General features: G+C 42.9%; 1 protein-coding gene across 1 annotated transcript in view; it reads left to right on the top strand.

The window, feature by feature from the left end:
• Window positions 1–15,166, top strand: part of PPP4R3B (protein phosphatase 4 regulatory subunit 3B) — a 57,480-nt gene that overhangs the window by 16,111 nt on the left and 26,203 nt on the right. The window contains 6 exon segments of the mRNA XM_040351159.1: window positions 2,474–2,529; window positions 3,665–3,763; window positions 5,788–6,411; window positions 11,918–11,995; window positions 12,120–12,236; window positions 13,997–14,113. Coding sequence (XP_040207093.1) covers window positions 2,474–2,529; window positions 3,665–3,763; window positions 5,788–6,411; window positions 11,918–11,995; window positions 12,120–12,236; window positions 13,997–14,113 — 1,091 coding nt within the window.

Genomic DNA, 15,166 nt, shown 5'->3' on the forward strand with positions numbered 1-15,166 from the left:
CGCGAACTCCACCCAGCGGGCGCCGAAGTATTGCACATACGATCCAAAGGCGTACGAAGCCGTACGCCTGTCGGATTGAAGCCAGAAGCCGTCGTATCTTGGTTTGAGGATTCAAACTAAACATACGACGCGGAAAATTTGAAAGTACGCCGGTGTATCAGTAGATACGCTGGCGTACTTGCACTGTGAATCTGGCCCTTTGTACTTAAAATTCTCGATAGGCAATTGCTTTAAAAATGTTTACAGGTCACCAGTTTAGAGTTAAAGGTGTTCACCATGTTACCTTACGTGTGTGGTGTAATCACTGTTTGCATATGGAACTTGCGTATGCGTTCACAATTACACAAAAAACAGGGAGGGTCAGGGGTGTTTTAATATAAAAAAAAAATTAAAATCATTAGCTTTATTGCCATCGTAAGGGATGAACAACATTACTTTTGACAGCTTGTGCTGTGATAGGTCCTCTTTATGGAGAGATCTGGGGTCTCTATTGGCCTCCAGTGCAGCTGATTAGACACTGATCGGCTGTTATCCTGGCCGCTAATGGCCAGTTAAACAGAGAGGCGGAGCTGTAAGTAACGGAATCCTTGTGTTTCAGGGATCATAGAGAGGGAGGAACAACGTCAGTTCCTCCCTCTGTGCAGTGCAGCCGCCAGCCGCAGTGTTCCTGGGCTCCGCGATTGGACAGGAGAGCCCAGAAAAGACTCATCACTTCTGTCTTGCATACCTTTCTGCAGCTAGTCCGGTCCCACGCTGAGCTGTCAGCGGCGGCTTCTCTACGTCTGCTGGAGAGGAAGCCGACAACAGGAGCCCCATAGTAAGTCATTTCCCAGCCGGCTGTCTCTTCCATACAGCATTTGCTTGCTGCTGGAATGTGCCCGCCAGTTGAGTTATACAAGATCCAAAAATCGGACGACAGATTTTTTTATTTTTTTGCGTGCTAGTCGTATATCGAACCTGAAGAGTTTATTGAAGTTAAAAAAAACTTCTCATACAACAGAATAAAATAATGGAAGTGATGTCATGTGTTGTAATGTATTTGTATTGTATTTTCGGACAACTGTACTAATTAAACTAAAATAGTAAACTAAAAAATTGTGTTTGTCCGATCGGATGAACTGTTGTGATCGGCTCTCGAAAGCTCTGCACCAACGTTCCGATTATCGTACGATCGCGTTGAAATCTGTATTTTTCATCCGATTTTCGGATCGCGAGTAAAGCCTTGTACACATGATCAGATTTTCGGACGACCGAACGTCTGTTTTTTGTGCTAGTCTCATGTCGAAAGTGAAGAGGTTACTCACAATACGGAAATTTTCGTACGACAGAATACATCATCAGAAGTGACGTAATGTGAGTAGTTTTGTATGTATTTTCATTTCTGAGCATGCGTAGTCTTGATCTTACGATTTTTTTTTTTTTTCGTACAAAAACCATACTAAAGAAACAAAAATCGAATGTTGAGTTCACATCCGACAAAGTTTTTTATAGTCTGCTCATCCAGCTTTTGTCTGACGAAAAAGCAAAATCGTCTGTCAAACACCATACTGACTGTCCGAAAATCGGCATACAGCTGGTTGTATGAATTTTTTCATTTGATTTGCTGTGTACGAGGCCTTTAGTTCATTTTTAAGATAAACTTAGACTTTAAGTATCTTCTGTTGCCCTCGGTATCGTCACTCTTGGGTGCTGGCGCCTCCATCTTGGCTTGGCTTTACAGCTGGTGAGAGAGAACTTCCTGCTGAGCTGAAAGTTGGAGTGGGTACCTGACAAAACTAAGTACTTGGCAATTCTGACCAAATTATCTTTCTAGATGTTTGATTTATGCCATGCATGATGTGAAAAATGAATGTCTCTAAAATGTCTTACTTTCCATTTGACATTTTCCAGGCAGGAAGTGGGGAAAATCTGTAACCAAACAAACATGACAATAAAAAGCGGACAGGGATTCTAATCTCCTTAGAGAAGCTCATTCCGAAAAAAATTGTCAGCAGCTACAAATACTGTAGCTTGACTTTTTAATACTGGGACACTTGTCCAGCGGTGTCCTCACCCGAGCCGGTTTACCTCCACTAAGGTAAACTGGCAGTGAAGCCTTGCAGCTGGTTACCTACTGCGCATGCGTAAAGAAATGCTGAGCTTTGTGAATGGGCCAGCTGCTGGGGAAGGAGGAGGGGTCCAGATATCCGGCTGAGTTCCCACAGCGAGTGGGAGCGGGTACCTGTCAAAACCAGGTACCCACCCCCCCTCCCCGCCCAAAAGGTACCAAATTAGATTTTCCTTCCCTACGTGTCCTGAGGACCAATTTTGCCAAACGGAGAATTTTTTTAACGGAGCCTCTGAGAGCCGTAAAAACTCTAATGGGTTCTAATCCTTCACTGCATTATCCAAAACAGAGAAAAAATGTTTTTTAGATGCTTTTTGTTTTGTAACTTTTTTTTAATGTCATTAAATTGGTTTGTATCTCTTTCAGGTTCGTTGCTTTTAGAATCAAAGATAAATCCGAATACCGCATATCAGAAGCAGCAGGTAAGAGCAAACACATTCATATGTATGATCAATGTTCTGAAGTCACTCTAGTCCAGTCACCTGATCTCTCCACCAGCACCGGCTTCAGTGTACAGGAGGGTCTGCAGATAACGCCTCTAGAGCCTGTGTGATGCTTTCACCCATAGGCTTACTATGGGGCATCTGTTGGCTGTCCCTGCTGTACACTGAAGCCAGCGCTAGGATCTGTTCATGTGATGAGGGCTATGATGTGCAGGGAGGAAGGCGCTTGTGCTAGGGAATTTATTCTTCTGGAGTAGTCGCATTTCCAAGTAAATCCAAAGGCACATTACAAGTGAATAAAGAAAAAAAAAATCATCAATTTTTGTCCCCTATGGGGGGGGGGGGGGGGGGAGCTTAACCCAAGCACACAGCATCCCCCTCAAAAAAAAAAATTGAGGCCCCAACCCCCACGTAAACGCACATGTCTGGATGCTTACGCGTGAAACGCTGATTGGGATACACATGTTGCATACCGCTTCACATGCCGGAATTAGAGCAATAATTCTAGCACACGACCTTCTCCATAACACTAAACTGATGACCTATAGGGGGCATTTGAAGCGTTGCCTATAGAAAATCTAGGGTACTGATGTTTGTTCCCATTTCACGGGCGCACACAAATTTTAAGGTTTGACATGTTGGGTATCTTTTTACTCGATGCCCCCTCATTTTTAATATTTTGTCAAAAATGTCAGTAGTTTTTGTGTGTCCTAAATTTCACTTTAGTGTGTTTGGGTATTATTGTATTATTATTATTTTTTACTGAAACTTAGCATTTTCTAGACCATTGCAGTAACATCAAGTGACACAAAAGTGTCTGCTTTCAGAAAATATATGTAATCTTCATACCTAAAGATTTTTTATTTTTTTATTGTTTTTTTATTTTTTTTTAAATGTAATGTGTGAAATAAATGCAAAACTGGCAGTGAAAAGGTTAATGTGTATTTACATATGGTAATCATGTGGACCAAGTGAAGAGGGCGATACACAGCATCATTTGGAATGTCCTGGGCTATGTTCCCAAAACACATTTGATAAAACTTTATTGGTTGAAATAAAAGAAAATGCACCTTTTTATATTTTTAAATGATTGATGTAATTGTTTTTTTCTCAGGATACGCTGATTGTTTGGTCTGAAGCAGAAAATTATGATTTGGCTCTCAGCTTTCAAGAAAAGGCTGGTTGTGATGAAATCTGGGAAAAGATATGCCAGGTAAATATATTTTCCTTTTACTGATAATTCTTTATACAGTCATTTGGAATGAAGAAAGGCTAGCCATAGACATGCAGTAGCCTGGCAGTTCAGTCGTCTGTGATTTACATGCGCAGGAATGCTCACATATCGATGTACTTTGTTTTGCGTGCCTATTTTCTATAGCAGCACCAACCACCATGTACAAGCTGAGTGGCGCTGACTCCCTGGCATTGGTCAGTCAGTGACAGCACAGTATTTAGTAAACATTGCTTTGCCTCTGCTTATTCCAGTTGGGAACCAGAAAGAACCATTGTACTGCTGTTAACTATCACAGAATAATAACAATTTTACATTTTTATTAAAACTATTCATTATTTCCAGATGCTAATTGGCATGTCAGAGGTTCAGAAACCAGAAATCCAGACCATGCTAAAATAATTTGATCACTTTTATTAGGCATTCAAGCTCACTATAGACTTTCCAATCAGAAAATGCAATCTCTATTCAATCTTTTTGAAGAAAAAAAACAATCCAGTAAAAGCCCTGCCTGATCAATTCACTCAGTAGCTAGACATGTAGGCTCTTGTACTACATATTGGTAGATCTCAAAAATATTGTTTATTTAACCCGTCATACAAACCTGGCAGCTGGAGATTCCCAGAGGCTGCAGCCAGCAGGATTGTGTGTAAATCAGACAAGCAGACTCCTCTGCCTGTCAGGTGGAAGCTGCCAGATTGCTTCCACGTGGCCACTCTCACCCCCCCCCCCATGTATCTTGGGCTCTGCTTGTCCCCATCTGTGGGCCCAGGACCGACATATCGGGTGCTGCCGGGTGGGTAGATGGAAGGAAGAGTGCACACACCTCCGATCTCTTTCCCTCCTCCTCCCGTCCTTGTTGCTGACCTAGAAAGCAATGTCTTTGGTGTAAATAGCAAACATATCATACTTGCCTCCACTGTGCAGATTGTTTTGCAGTGTAAGGCCATGAACTTCATCTTCTGGGGTCCCCCGGCAGCTCTCGCTGCTCCTCGCATCAGATAACCCCCTAGGAGAAGCGGTGCCGAGTCCAGCAGTTGAATCTATAGACACAGAATGCCAGACTCGTCGCCCATGTCATTGGATTTGATTGACAGCAGCGGGAGCCAATGGCTGTGCTACTATCAATCTTATCCATTCAAGAGAGCCAAGAACCCCAAAACTGGGGGGCTGCTAAGTGTCAGATGTTTTTTCACCTCAATGCATGGGATGCATTAAGGTAAAGAAAAACAAGGGTTTACAACCCCTTTTAAAGAGAACCTGTCACCAAAAAATCATCACATTGGGGACCTTTTTTTTTTTTTTTGTCCCCTTTGTGATGAAGGAAAAATTCAGGGTAAAAAAATTGAAGTTACGGCCAAGTACAAACAAACCGTGAGAAATATTTCTAGCATCAGACCTCTCCTGTAACCCTAACATGATGACCTATAGGAGGCTTTTAAAGCATCGCCTATGGAAAATATGCTGAAGTTTGTCACCATTTCACAGGCGCACACAAATTTAAGGTTTTGCATGTTGGGTATCTATATACTCTGTGCAATCATGGTTTATATTTTACCCAAAAATTGGGTACTTTTACTACGTTCATGTGCTCTAAAATGAACTTTATTGTATTTGTTTTACTGAAATTTTGCATTTCTTAGACCTTTTGCAGTAATATTGTGTGATATTAAAAAAATTGACTATCACTATCTTATTCTCTTGGGTCTCTGCTTTCAGGAAATATATAATGTTTTGGAGGTTTTATGTAATTTTCAGGCCTAAAACAATTTTTTTTTTAAGCTTTAAGTGTGCAAAAAAATCAAAAGCTACCCTGACAGCTAAAAGGTTGACAGCCACTAGCAACCAAAGCAAAATTTGGCAGAATTCTTTCTTAACTGAATCACAGGTAAATTCTATTCCCATGCGTTAGTATATTTTCCAGTTTATATGAGGACAAAGCTGTAGATTTTGTATACACCTGTATGATTAGTATGACTTGACCGGTCTTTGATTTTGATTTCTAGGTTCAAGGGAAAGACCCTTCTGTGGAAGTCACACAAGACCCCATTGACGAGTCCGAAGAGGAACGCTTTGAGGAGATGCCTGAAACGAGCAGCTTGATTGATCTTCCTGATTGTGAACTCGGTAAACTTGAAGAGATTGCTGACCTTGTTACCTCAGTCCTGTCATCGCCTATCCGTAGGGAAAAGCTAGCCCTAGCCTTGGAGAACGAGGGCTACATCAAAAAGCTCTTGCAACTTTTCCAAACCTGTGAAAACTTGGATAACGCAGAAGGATTGCACCATTTATATGAGATTATTCGGGGAATATTATTTCTCAACAAAGCGACTCTGTTTGAGGTGATGTTTTCGGACGAGTGCATAATGGATGTTGTGGGGTGCCTGGAGTACGACCCAGCCTTGGCTCAGCCAAAAAGACATCGAGAGTTTTTGACTAAAACTGCAAAGTTTAAAGAAGTAATCCCCATAACGGACTCTGAACTTAGGCAAAAGATCCACCAAACGTACAGGGTACAGTACATTCAAGATGTTATCTTGCCCACGCCATCTGTATTTGAAGACAATTTTCTGTCTACACTCACGTCTTTCATTTTCTTCAACAAAGTGGAGATTGTCAGCATGTTGCAGGTGAGTAGACCCATCCCACAGATCTCTTTTCACATGTCCTCGATTGTTGGATCTGTAAAAGGACTCCTTTTTTATTTATTTTTTTATTTATGTTTTTTTTTTTTTTTCCCTTCGCTCTTTATTCTGCTCATAAAAGAAAACGAGAAGTGTTTGACTAATACCATGGCTTTAAAACGTAATTCCAGTTTCAGCTCTGAACTGATCACATAACATAACCTCCCTGTAGTTTTGGATAAACGTACCCTTTTTTCTATAGCACATTTATGTGGTTACTGTGACTCAACATTTACCCGTGGGACCATTCTATCTTCTTTACATGTCATAGCTGGATTTGGAAAAATAAATTTTGTTCTTGTTCCTAAATACTGGTTTGCCATGTTGAGAAGCTAAAAGGAGAATGATGGCCCTGGAGATTGTACCTCATGTGAAGAGTGATATCTCCTTATCTTTAGAATGAAGTGGAAGCCGATTCTGACATAAGGTGCATAATGAGCACATGGCATTTAAACAGTAGCTCTGCCATTAGAGATGTATGTATGTTGCTGACTTCATAAAATGCCAGTTGCCTGGCTGGTGAGCTGACTCCCCTGGCTTTAAGGTGCATAACAAGGCAAAGTGATAATAAATAAGGACGCTTGGTACATCTGCAAAACATGCCCATTTCCATTATGTTTTGTTTCTTTAAACACCCCGATAGTACAAAATAAAATAACTGGATGTGACAAGTAGTGGGAAAAACACACAGGCATAAGGCAGGTGCCATTCTTCCCAACTGAAAAAGGTAGATGATCCTGCTTCTTGTTAGGGGGCATAATCCTCTTTGCATTTAAAACTCCTCACTCCTAATTACCAATGTCTGCACCACACATATGGAGAGGTGGATCTACATGCTCTGGCTCCCTCTGACTATTCCCCCAACTGCTATAATTATTGGAGAAGGCCGAGGGCAACAAAGTACTTTAAGTAGAAATTCAGCCTAAAACTAGCTAACGTTAAGGCCCCTTTCACACGGGGTGATAGAATTCAGCTGCAATAGATGACGTTTTTTACCACACCTAAACTCAGACAATGCTTTGCTATGGCCCCATTCACACACACTGTTTAGCATCGTTTTGTTACATGGGGTTTTCTGCGGTTAGAAAAAAAAATTTGACTGCGTCCAGGACTGATTTATCACAGCTATCTGTACATAACCGCAGGTTAATGCAGTGTACTATTTCACCTGCGAATGGCAGAGGCAACAAGTAAAGAAAAACAGGAAGCACATCAGAAATGGCAACAATGTTCCACCGCAGTTAAATGCAGCCGCATGTAATCGCAATGTACAACTGCAAGTGATCGCTGTGCCTGGAGTCTTGGAATTTCAAAATAACAAAACATGTTATTAACAGCGGCAGAACAGCTGCCAATGTGAAAGAGGCCTAAATCTACTGGCAGACATATTCTAAGAATCTAATCCTGTAAAGCAAAAATCGCTATACGTACATTTTTCTTTAGCTGATCTCCAGGGGTGGATGCTGTGTGGAAGAGACAGCCGGCTGGGAAATGCCTGGGAAGTGAAATCACCCATAGAGTAACTATGGGGCTTCTGTTGTCAGTTGCCTCTCTTGCACACTCCTACACGCTGAAGCCGCCGCTCACAGCTCAGCATTGGACCGGACCTGATCGGCTTGCAAAAATGTGCGTACAGTAGAGCTGCACGATTAATGAGGATAGGACTGACTGGGGGAGGAGACCTATCGTTGTTCCTACTTGGTAGGAACAAACTATATGTCTCCTCTCCCCTGACAGAACAGGGATTTGTGTGTTTACACACACAAATCCCTGTGCTGGCACTCGCGCCTGCCCCCCGGCGGCTTTTAAATGGTACAACGTACCCATACAGGGCTTCGCCCAGCAGAGCCATTCTATACGTAGATGTATATCGGAGTGAGCCGGTCAGCAAGTGGTTAATGATTAAAAAAAAAACGAAACCGTAAAGTTAACCCAAATTTTTTGTTTAATGTTAAAAGATGTTGCACCGTGAGAATCGGGAGCCAATTGTGATCTTTATTCTAAGCAAAAAAAAATGCAAATTTTAAATTTTTCCCAGAATCGTGCAGCTCTAATGTACAGTTTCTCACTAAATAACTCGACACACAGCCAATAATGTCTAAACTGCAGGTAACAAAATTGGTCTCAATTAGCCAGTTTCCCTCCCGGGTGTTATGTGACTTGTTGGTGGTACAAGGTCTCGGGTGTAAATGGGGAGCAGGTGTGTTAAATTTGGTGTTATCGCTCTCGCTCTTACTGGTCACTAGAAGTTCAACATGGCACACATAAAAGAGGAATTGTCGCTCTACATAAAGATGGCCTTGGACTATAAGAATGACAAGACCCTGAAACTGAGCTGCAGAACAGTGGCCAAGACCATACAGCGGTTTAATAGACAGGTTCCACTCGGAACAGACCTCGCCATGGTCAACCGAAGGATATAAGTGCACGTGCTCAGCATCATATCCAGAGTTTGTCTTTGGGAAATAGATGTATGAGTGCTGCAGAGGTTGGGGCAGTTATCCTGTCAGTGCTCAGACCATACGCCGCACACTGCATCAAATTGGTCTGCATGGCTGTCATCCCAGAAGGAAGCCTCTTCTAAAGATGATGCACAAGAGAGCCTGCAGTTTGCTTAAGACAAGCAGACTAAAGACATAGATTACTGGAGCCATGTCTGTGGTTTGATGAGACCAAGATAAACGTATTTGGTTCAGATGGTGTCAAGCGTGTGTGGCAGTAATCAGGTGAGGAGTACAAAGACAAGCGTGTCTTGCCTACAGTCAAGCATGGGTGGGGGAAGTGTCATGAGTGCTCCTGGCACTGGGGAGCTACAGCTGTCTAGGAACACTTCCTTACAAGCCAGGGATGCACCAATATATTGGCCGCCAAAGTGGGGTTATTGGTGTTTTGCCGATAAACCGGTGCTGATAATTGCAGCCAAAAAAGTGCAGGATTTGACTGCGTTTTGATGCTTTTTTAATGCATTTCAGTAGGTAGGTGCTTTTTTTTCTTTTTTTTACCAAAAATGTGGCAAGCAGGATTTTTAACGCTACAATGGAAGCACAACGGACCAGTGTGAAGAAGTGCAAAGTATTTAAAGGCATGCGCTTTTCTTGTGCTTTTTGCTTCTTTTTTTTTTTATTATGCAAAAGCACTTAAACAGCTCAGTGTGAGAGCATCCCATTGGCCGAACATCCATTGATCCTATCTGCTACAAACAGACGGATTGGGGATCCGTTCTCCATCTATCTGGTGAATTGAATGACTGTCAGATGTAAATGGACAGGCGGTCTGTTTACATCTGGCCGCCCATAGAGCGGGCTGTGGCCATATCTGCTCTGCATCACCGGAGTGTATAAGAACCTGTCGTCCGCCTGCTCAGCGGAGAGATTCCCCACTGAACAGGCGGATCTGTGAAAGGGGCCTATAAGTGCTTCTTAAAGGAAATCTGTACAGAAGAAATTAGTCAAACGTGATAGTCTCTTCAGTACTTTTAGTCTCTGCTCTAAAAGGCCAGGATAGTTGGAAAAAATAAAACTTAAATTTAAAAATTTAAATCTAAACATCTGAGCTATCATTAGATGCAACAAGTGGTGTCAGAAAAGGCCAGTCTTTAATAAATATTGTTGGCTGTTGCATACTTTCTAGATCAGTGGTCTCTAAACTGTGGCCCCGGGGGCCAGATGCGGCCCTTTGCTTGCTTTTATCCAGCCCTCGGGGCACTATTTCATCCACTGATGACAAAAATGGGGCATTATTGCCCCCCCCCCCCCCCACTGACACCACTGAAGGGGCACAATTCCTCCCTGTGAAACCAGCGATGAGGCACAATTCCTCCCAATGATACCAAAGATGTTTTTCTCACTGTCAGGAACTTTTCTACTCCCAATGGCTACAGTTCGGGCCCCCCATAAAGTCTAAACTAAGCCCCTTGTTTAGAAAGTTTGGAGACCAACCACTTCCATACTGGGCCTTTTCTTTTTGTTTACAAGTTCAAATCAGTCATTTTTGCTAGAAAATTACTCGGAGCCCCCAAACATGTCTTTTTTTAGCAGAGACTCTAGAGAATAAAATGGTGGTCGTTGCAAATTTTTTTTTTTTATTAACAAAACAGTAAAGTTGGCCAAATTGTTTTGGATAATGTGAAAGCTGATGTTAAGATGAGTAAATAGATACCCACCATGTCACGCTTTAAAATTGCAAACACTTGTGGAATGGTGCCAAACTTTGGTATTTAAAAATCCCCATAGGCGACGCCTTAAACTTTTTTCTCTTTAAATGTTTTTTTTATTTTAAACATCCCTTGTAATAGGAATAGTGCGTGACATGTCCTTTTTTATGGAGAGATGTGGGGTCTATAAGATCCCACATCTCTCCTTCAGGCTAAAAAAAAAAACCTGGCTTGGCCTTTCCTTTCCAGCCATGTCCCCGGCGTTGTTTACTTCTGCCGGCCCGGACTTTCTATCATAACATCATGGCCCGGGCCTCCAAGGATCATAGAGATGACTGGGGACCATCTGGTCACCTGAAATCTCTGATCAACGCCCGGCAGTGGTGGATTTCTTCTCCGGCTTGCCGATCGCACGGGCGAGTCAGGAGAAGCATCGGAGGGTTTTGCACAGGGCAGCCTGGATCCTCCTCTTTTCTTTTTTTGTGCTCCTGTCCCCTCCCTCCTGTTCAGTGCTCCCACAGCAAGGCACTTGCTATGGGGGCACCCGACTTGCAGCTCCTTATGTCCATTCAGACACAGAGCTGCCGTTCAGCCCCACCCCCTCTGATTGCTTAACGAACGGCCACGGAAGCTAATGGCACCGCTTCTGTGTCTTGGCCAATCGGGGGGGATGGCTGAATAACTTGTGGACAGAGATGGGGCTCAGGTAAGTATTAGGGGGTGCTGGGGGCATCTACACACAGAAGGCTTTTTATCTTTACGCATAGAAGGCATAAAGATTTAAAAAAAAAAATCTGACTTTACAACCACTTTAAGGTGACATATCGATAATCAGTCTAAACTACAACACTGCTATTGCAATCTATGCTTGCGGCGATGTCCTTTCCATTTCTCTGTAGGGTTGTGGGGGGCTGTGGTAATTCACCCTACACTATAACTAAACCCACTGCACAGGCTGGAAGGAAACCGACCACCTCATTGAAAGTGATGCCGCATATACTCTAATTCCAGAAGGCAGCAATATGAAAAAAATTTGCAGAACGTTGACAAGCTCTGTTAAAATAGGATTAGTTTGAGTTATATGCCAGTTCTGGAAGATATTCCATCCCAAGTATGGAAACATTGTGTGTATTTTTTGTGCAGGTTACATAATATAGAAATCCTCATTTGTAATTTTTTTTTTTTTTTTTTTTTTTATAGGAAGTGCGTTTTGTAAGTGCACTCCTTTACCTTTTGGTCTACTGACCTCATATGTGTAATCCTTGCCAATCTAATGACTGCATTGTGTATTTTATACAGGAAGATGAAAAGTTTTTGTCAGAAGTCTTTGCACAGTTGACTGATGAAGCCACCGATGATGACAAACGGCGTGAGTTGGTAAGATGAAAGGCCTTGACTAGGGCACCTCTTCCCGTATAAATGACATAGTGATGTGCAGTTTGTGTTACTGTAGTTGCGAGATTGGTTCTCTCATATTTACAGTCATCTTTTCCATCCAAAGGTCAACTTCTTCAAGGAGTTCTGTGCGTTTTCGCAGACGTTGCAGCCTCAAAATAGAGATGCTTTCTTCAAAACATTGGCCAACCTAGGAATACTTCCCGCTTTAGAAATTGTCATGGTAAGACTTCCAACAATGTTTGTTTTGATACTCTTGCCTTGGGTTAGGGTCATACTTGTGCGGGTGGCTGCCACTGCTTGTCCATACCTGTTCCCGCAGCCACTAGCACACCCACTTAAAATAACTGAGGGTACCATTGATGCTAATGCCCACCCGCACACACTGGGAAAGCAGCACGGTTTCCCTGCACTGGCAACCACTCTGCACTTCCAGTTCCTGTGCAGCCCATGGTTTCAGAAAAGCTGCAGGGACCTGAGCTGTTGTGCCCACGCAAAACGCTGGCTCTCAGAGACGCACAAGTGTGAACCTAGCCTACCTGTTTATACTATTGTATTGCGTCTAGAACTTTGAGGTCAAGTTTTTTTTTTTTTTTTAAATGGTTATGGACTTTGAAATGGCAAGTTACTCTATCGCATCAAGAAATTTAAACTGAGCATGATATAAAAAATGTACATGCAGAACTTTCACTGGCGGATGAGGTTTTATGTAGATCTCTTAATTGTGATGTTTGCCATGACCCCATGAATTGTTTTGCATGCCTCCTTGTTGGTCATTTTGTTGGACAAGAACAATACATTTGCTTTGATACAGGAAGCACTTGGAAATGGTAACTGTGCTTAAAAGAAGTATGGAATTGCTTTTTAGTTTTGAATCCTACTTACCTAGCTGGATGCAGCATCGGTCCCCTGCCACCTCTAACACCGAGAACCGAGCGTTTAAACACCATTGATCACTCGGTTCTCACAGCTCCCTGAGCTAAGAGCTGGTGACTGTTGGTCATCGCGGTCTGCTCTGCCTAGGCTGTGGAGGGAGCGGCTGGCTCAGGCTCTCGGCAGTTCACTGAGAGGCTGAGCCAGGTGCTGATCCAGGCATGTGGGCAGATCACGACTTTGACGCCAGCTTGCCCGGGTTTGGACTGGCTCTGTTGCATCAGCCGACAACGGGCTTTAGCCTGCTGTCTGCTGAAAACAGGTCACAGGAGTGCAGAATGGACTGATCCACAGAAGTAGTACAGCCAAATGAGCTTTGGCTGTACTTCTCCTTTAAGCAGTGGCCTGAAGAATAAAGCAGTAAGGAGAAATCAAATGTAATAAATTAAATTAAATAGCATTACAATTAATTCTGCTTAATGTCTGTATGTAGATGTGGTGTTCATGTCTGAACTGGTGTTTTTGTTTGGAGATATCCCCCCTTGAAATTGGTCTCAAAGATGAAGACTGGGATGAGGCCTTTTCGGTAGGCTGAAAGCATCTCTAAAGGCTGCCACAGATTTCTTAAATTTCAGCCAGTTCAAAAATAATTTGAGCCTTGGGTGACCATGATGGCACCACCTGGTTTTTCAAGCAGCCGGGTGGAAAAATCTTAGGCCCAACGGTGACCGCATCAGATGTGGTTACTGTTTGGGTACTTGCTGGCAGGAGAGCTTCCTTCACCTTCGCATGGATGTGATGGATTTCTTTCATTCAGTCTATGGTCTGAACCAGTGAAATCTGTGTGTATGACAAACTTTAACCTCTTCCCATGCAAGGGGGGAAAGTTGTGATTTAGGCAGATTTCCTCTGAATATTAACTGTTTCAGAACCTGTAACCATTTTAAAATGTACACATCCTTTAAGCTCAACTTAAAAATGTTCCTGAGCAGACTAGGTGTCGCTAGGCTTCTGGTTTTTCAGTATTGTTATGAAGTTGCTAACTTTACCCCAATTGTATTCAGTACCATCATATACCTCCAGCCATAGTAATGTTTGCTGTTCTTTTAGGGTATGGACGATTTACAGGTTAGAGCGGCCGCTACAGATATATTTTCTTATCTGGTAGAATTTAGCCCTTCCATGGTTCGGGAGTTTGTAATGCAAGAAGCCCAGCAGAGTGACGATGTAAGTACAGTGATTGGCACAGATTGTAAATCCATTTTATTGACGTTTACTTTGTCTAAAATTAGTCACAAATGTTTTACAAATTACTAGTTTTAGATTGAAATCTCTCTACAATACGAAGTCTTTGAAATTGTATAAGATCCACCTATTGGTTAAGGTTCTATAAACCTGGATGTGTGTAAAGCTATATCAATGGAGTTGGCAAATTACATTTAGCAAATACATTCAAGTGCTAAATAGGTTGTATGCTGGTTTTCAAAGCATGTGGCCTCTTCTTTGGACAACATTGTTGACCTTCACCCATTGCCTGAAGACAAAGGGTTTAAAAAGTCTAATTCAGGGGTGTCCAACCAGCGGGCTGCATGCAGCCCCTGAGAGTTTAGAATGCGGCCCAGGCCCATCTGCTGGCACCAAGAAACCGGTCTGTAGGGATGTCGTGCTAATGTAGCAGCCGTGACAGCCTACATTAACAAGCCAGGCAAATGCACCTCTGGAGGGATGCCATGTTTGCTATAGCACCAGCATCAGGGAATGTAGGGTCACCAGGTAAGTAAATAAATGCTACGTGGTCAAATCTAGGGGAGTGCTTGGGTGGGCTGCTCCCACCAGTCCCCACACACACGCATGCTCAACACAGCAAATACATATACATTCACATTGGCGATTAGGGCTGGTGCGAATTGTAGAAGCAGTTCCTATTGCGTCTCTCAGGTAGGTGTGGCTGCCGGGCCCCGTTCACTATAGTAACAGTTTGCTGACAGCCTCACCTATTTGCAGCTCTCTACACAGCCAGCGATTACCGGCGATTACCTGCAGTGATCACTGTTGGATGCGCTTTGTCTGCCGCACCTGTCATTATAGTGAATGGAGCTGGCGGACGCACTTACCAGCTAAGAGCCACAGGAGGAAATTGCTCATCAGCTAACCTTTTTAGTGAATTTTATATGTGGCCCTATGTGCCATTCCTCTTTTTCCAATATGGCCCAGGAAGGTCAACACCCTTGGTCCAAATCCAAACTTTTGTCTAAGGTTAGCACAGTACAAGTACCACTG

This window comes from Rana temporaria, chromosome 4 (assembly GCF_905171775.1).
Source record: "Rana temporaria chromosome 4, aRanTem1.1, whole genome shotgun sequence".
NCBI lineage: Eukaryota > Metazoa > Chordata > Amphibia > Anura > Ranidae > Rana > Rana temporaria.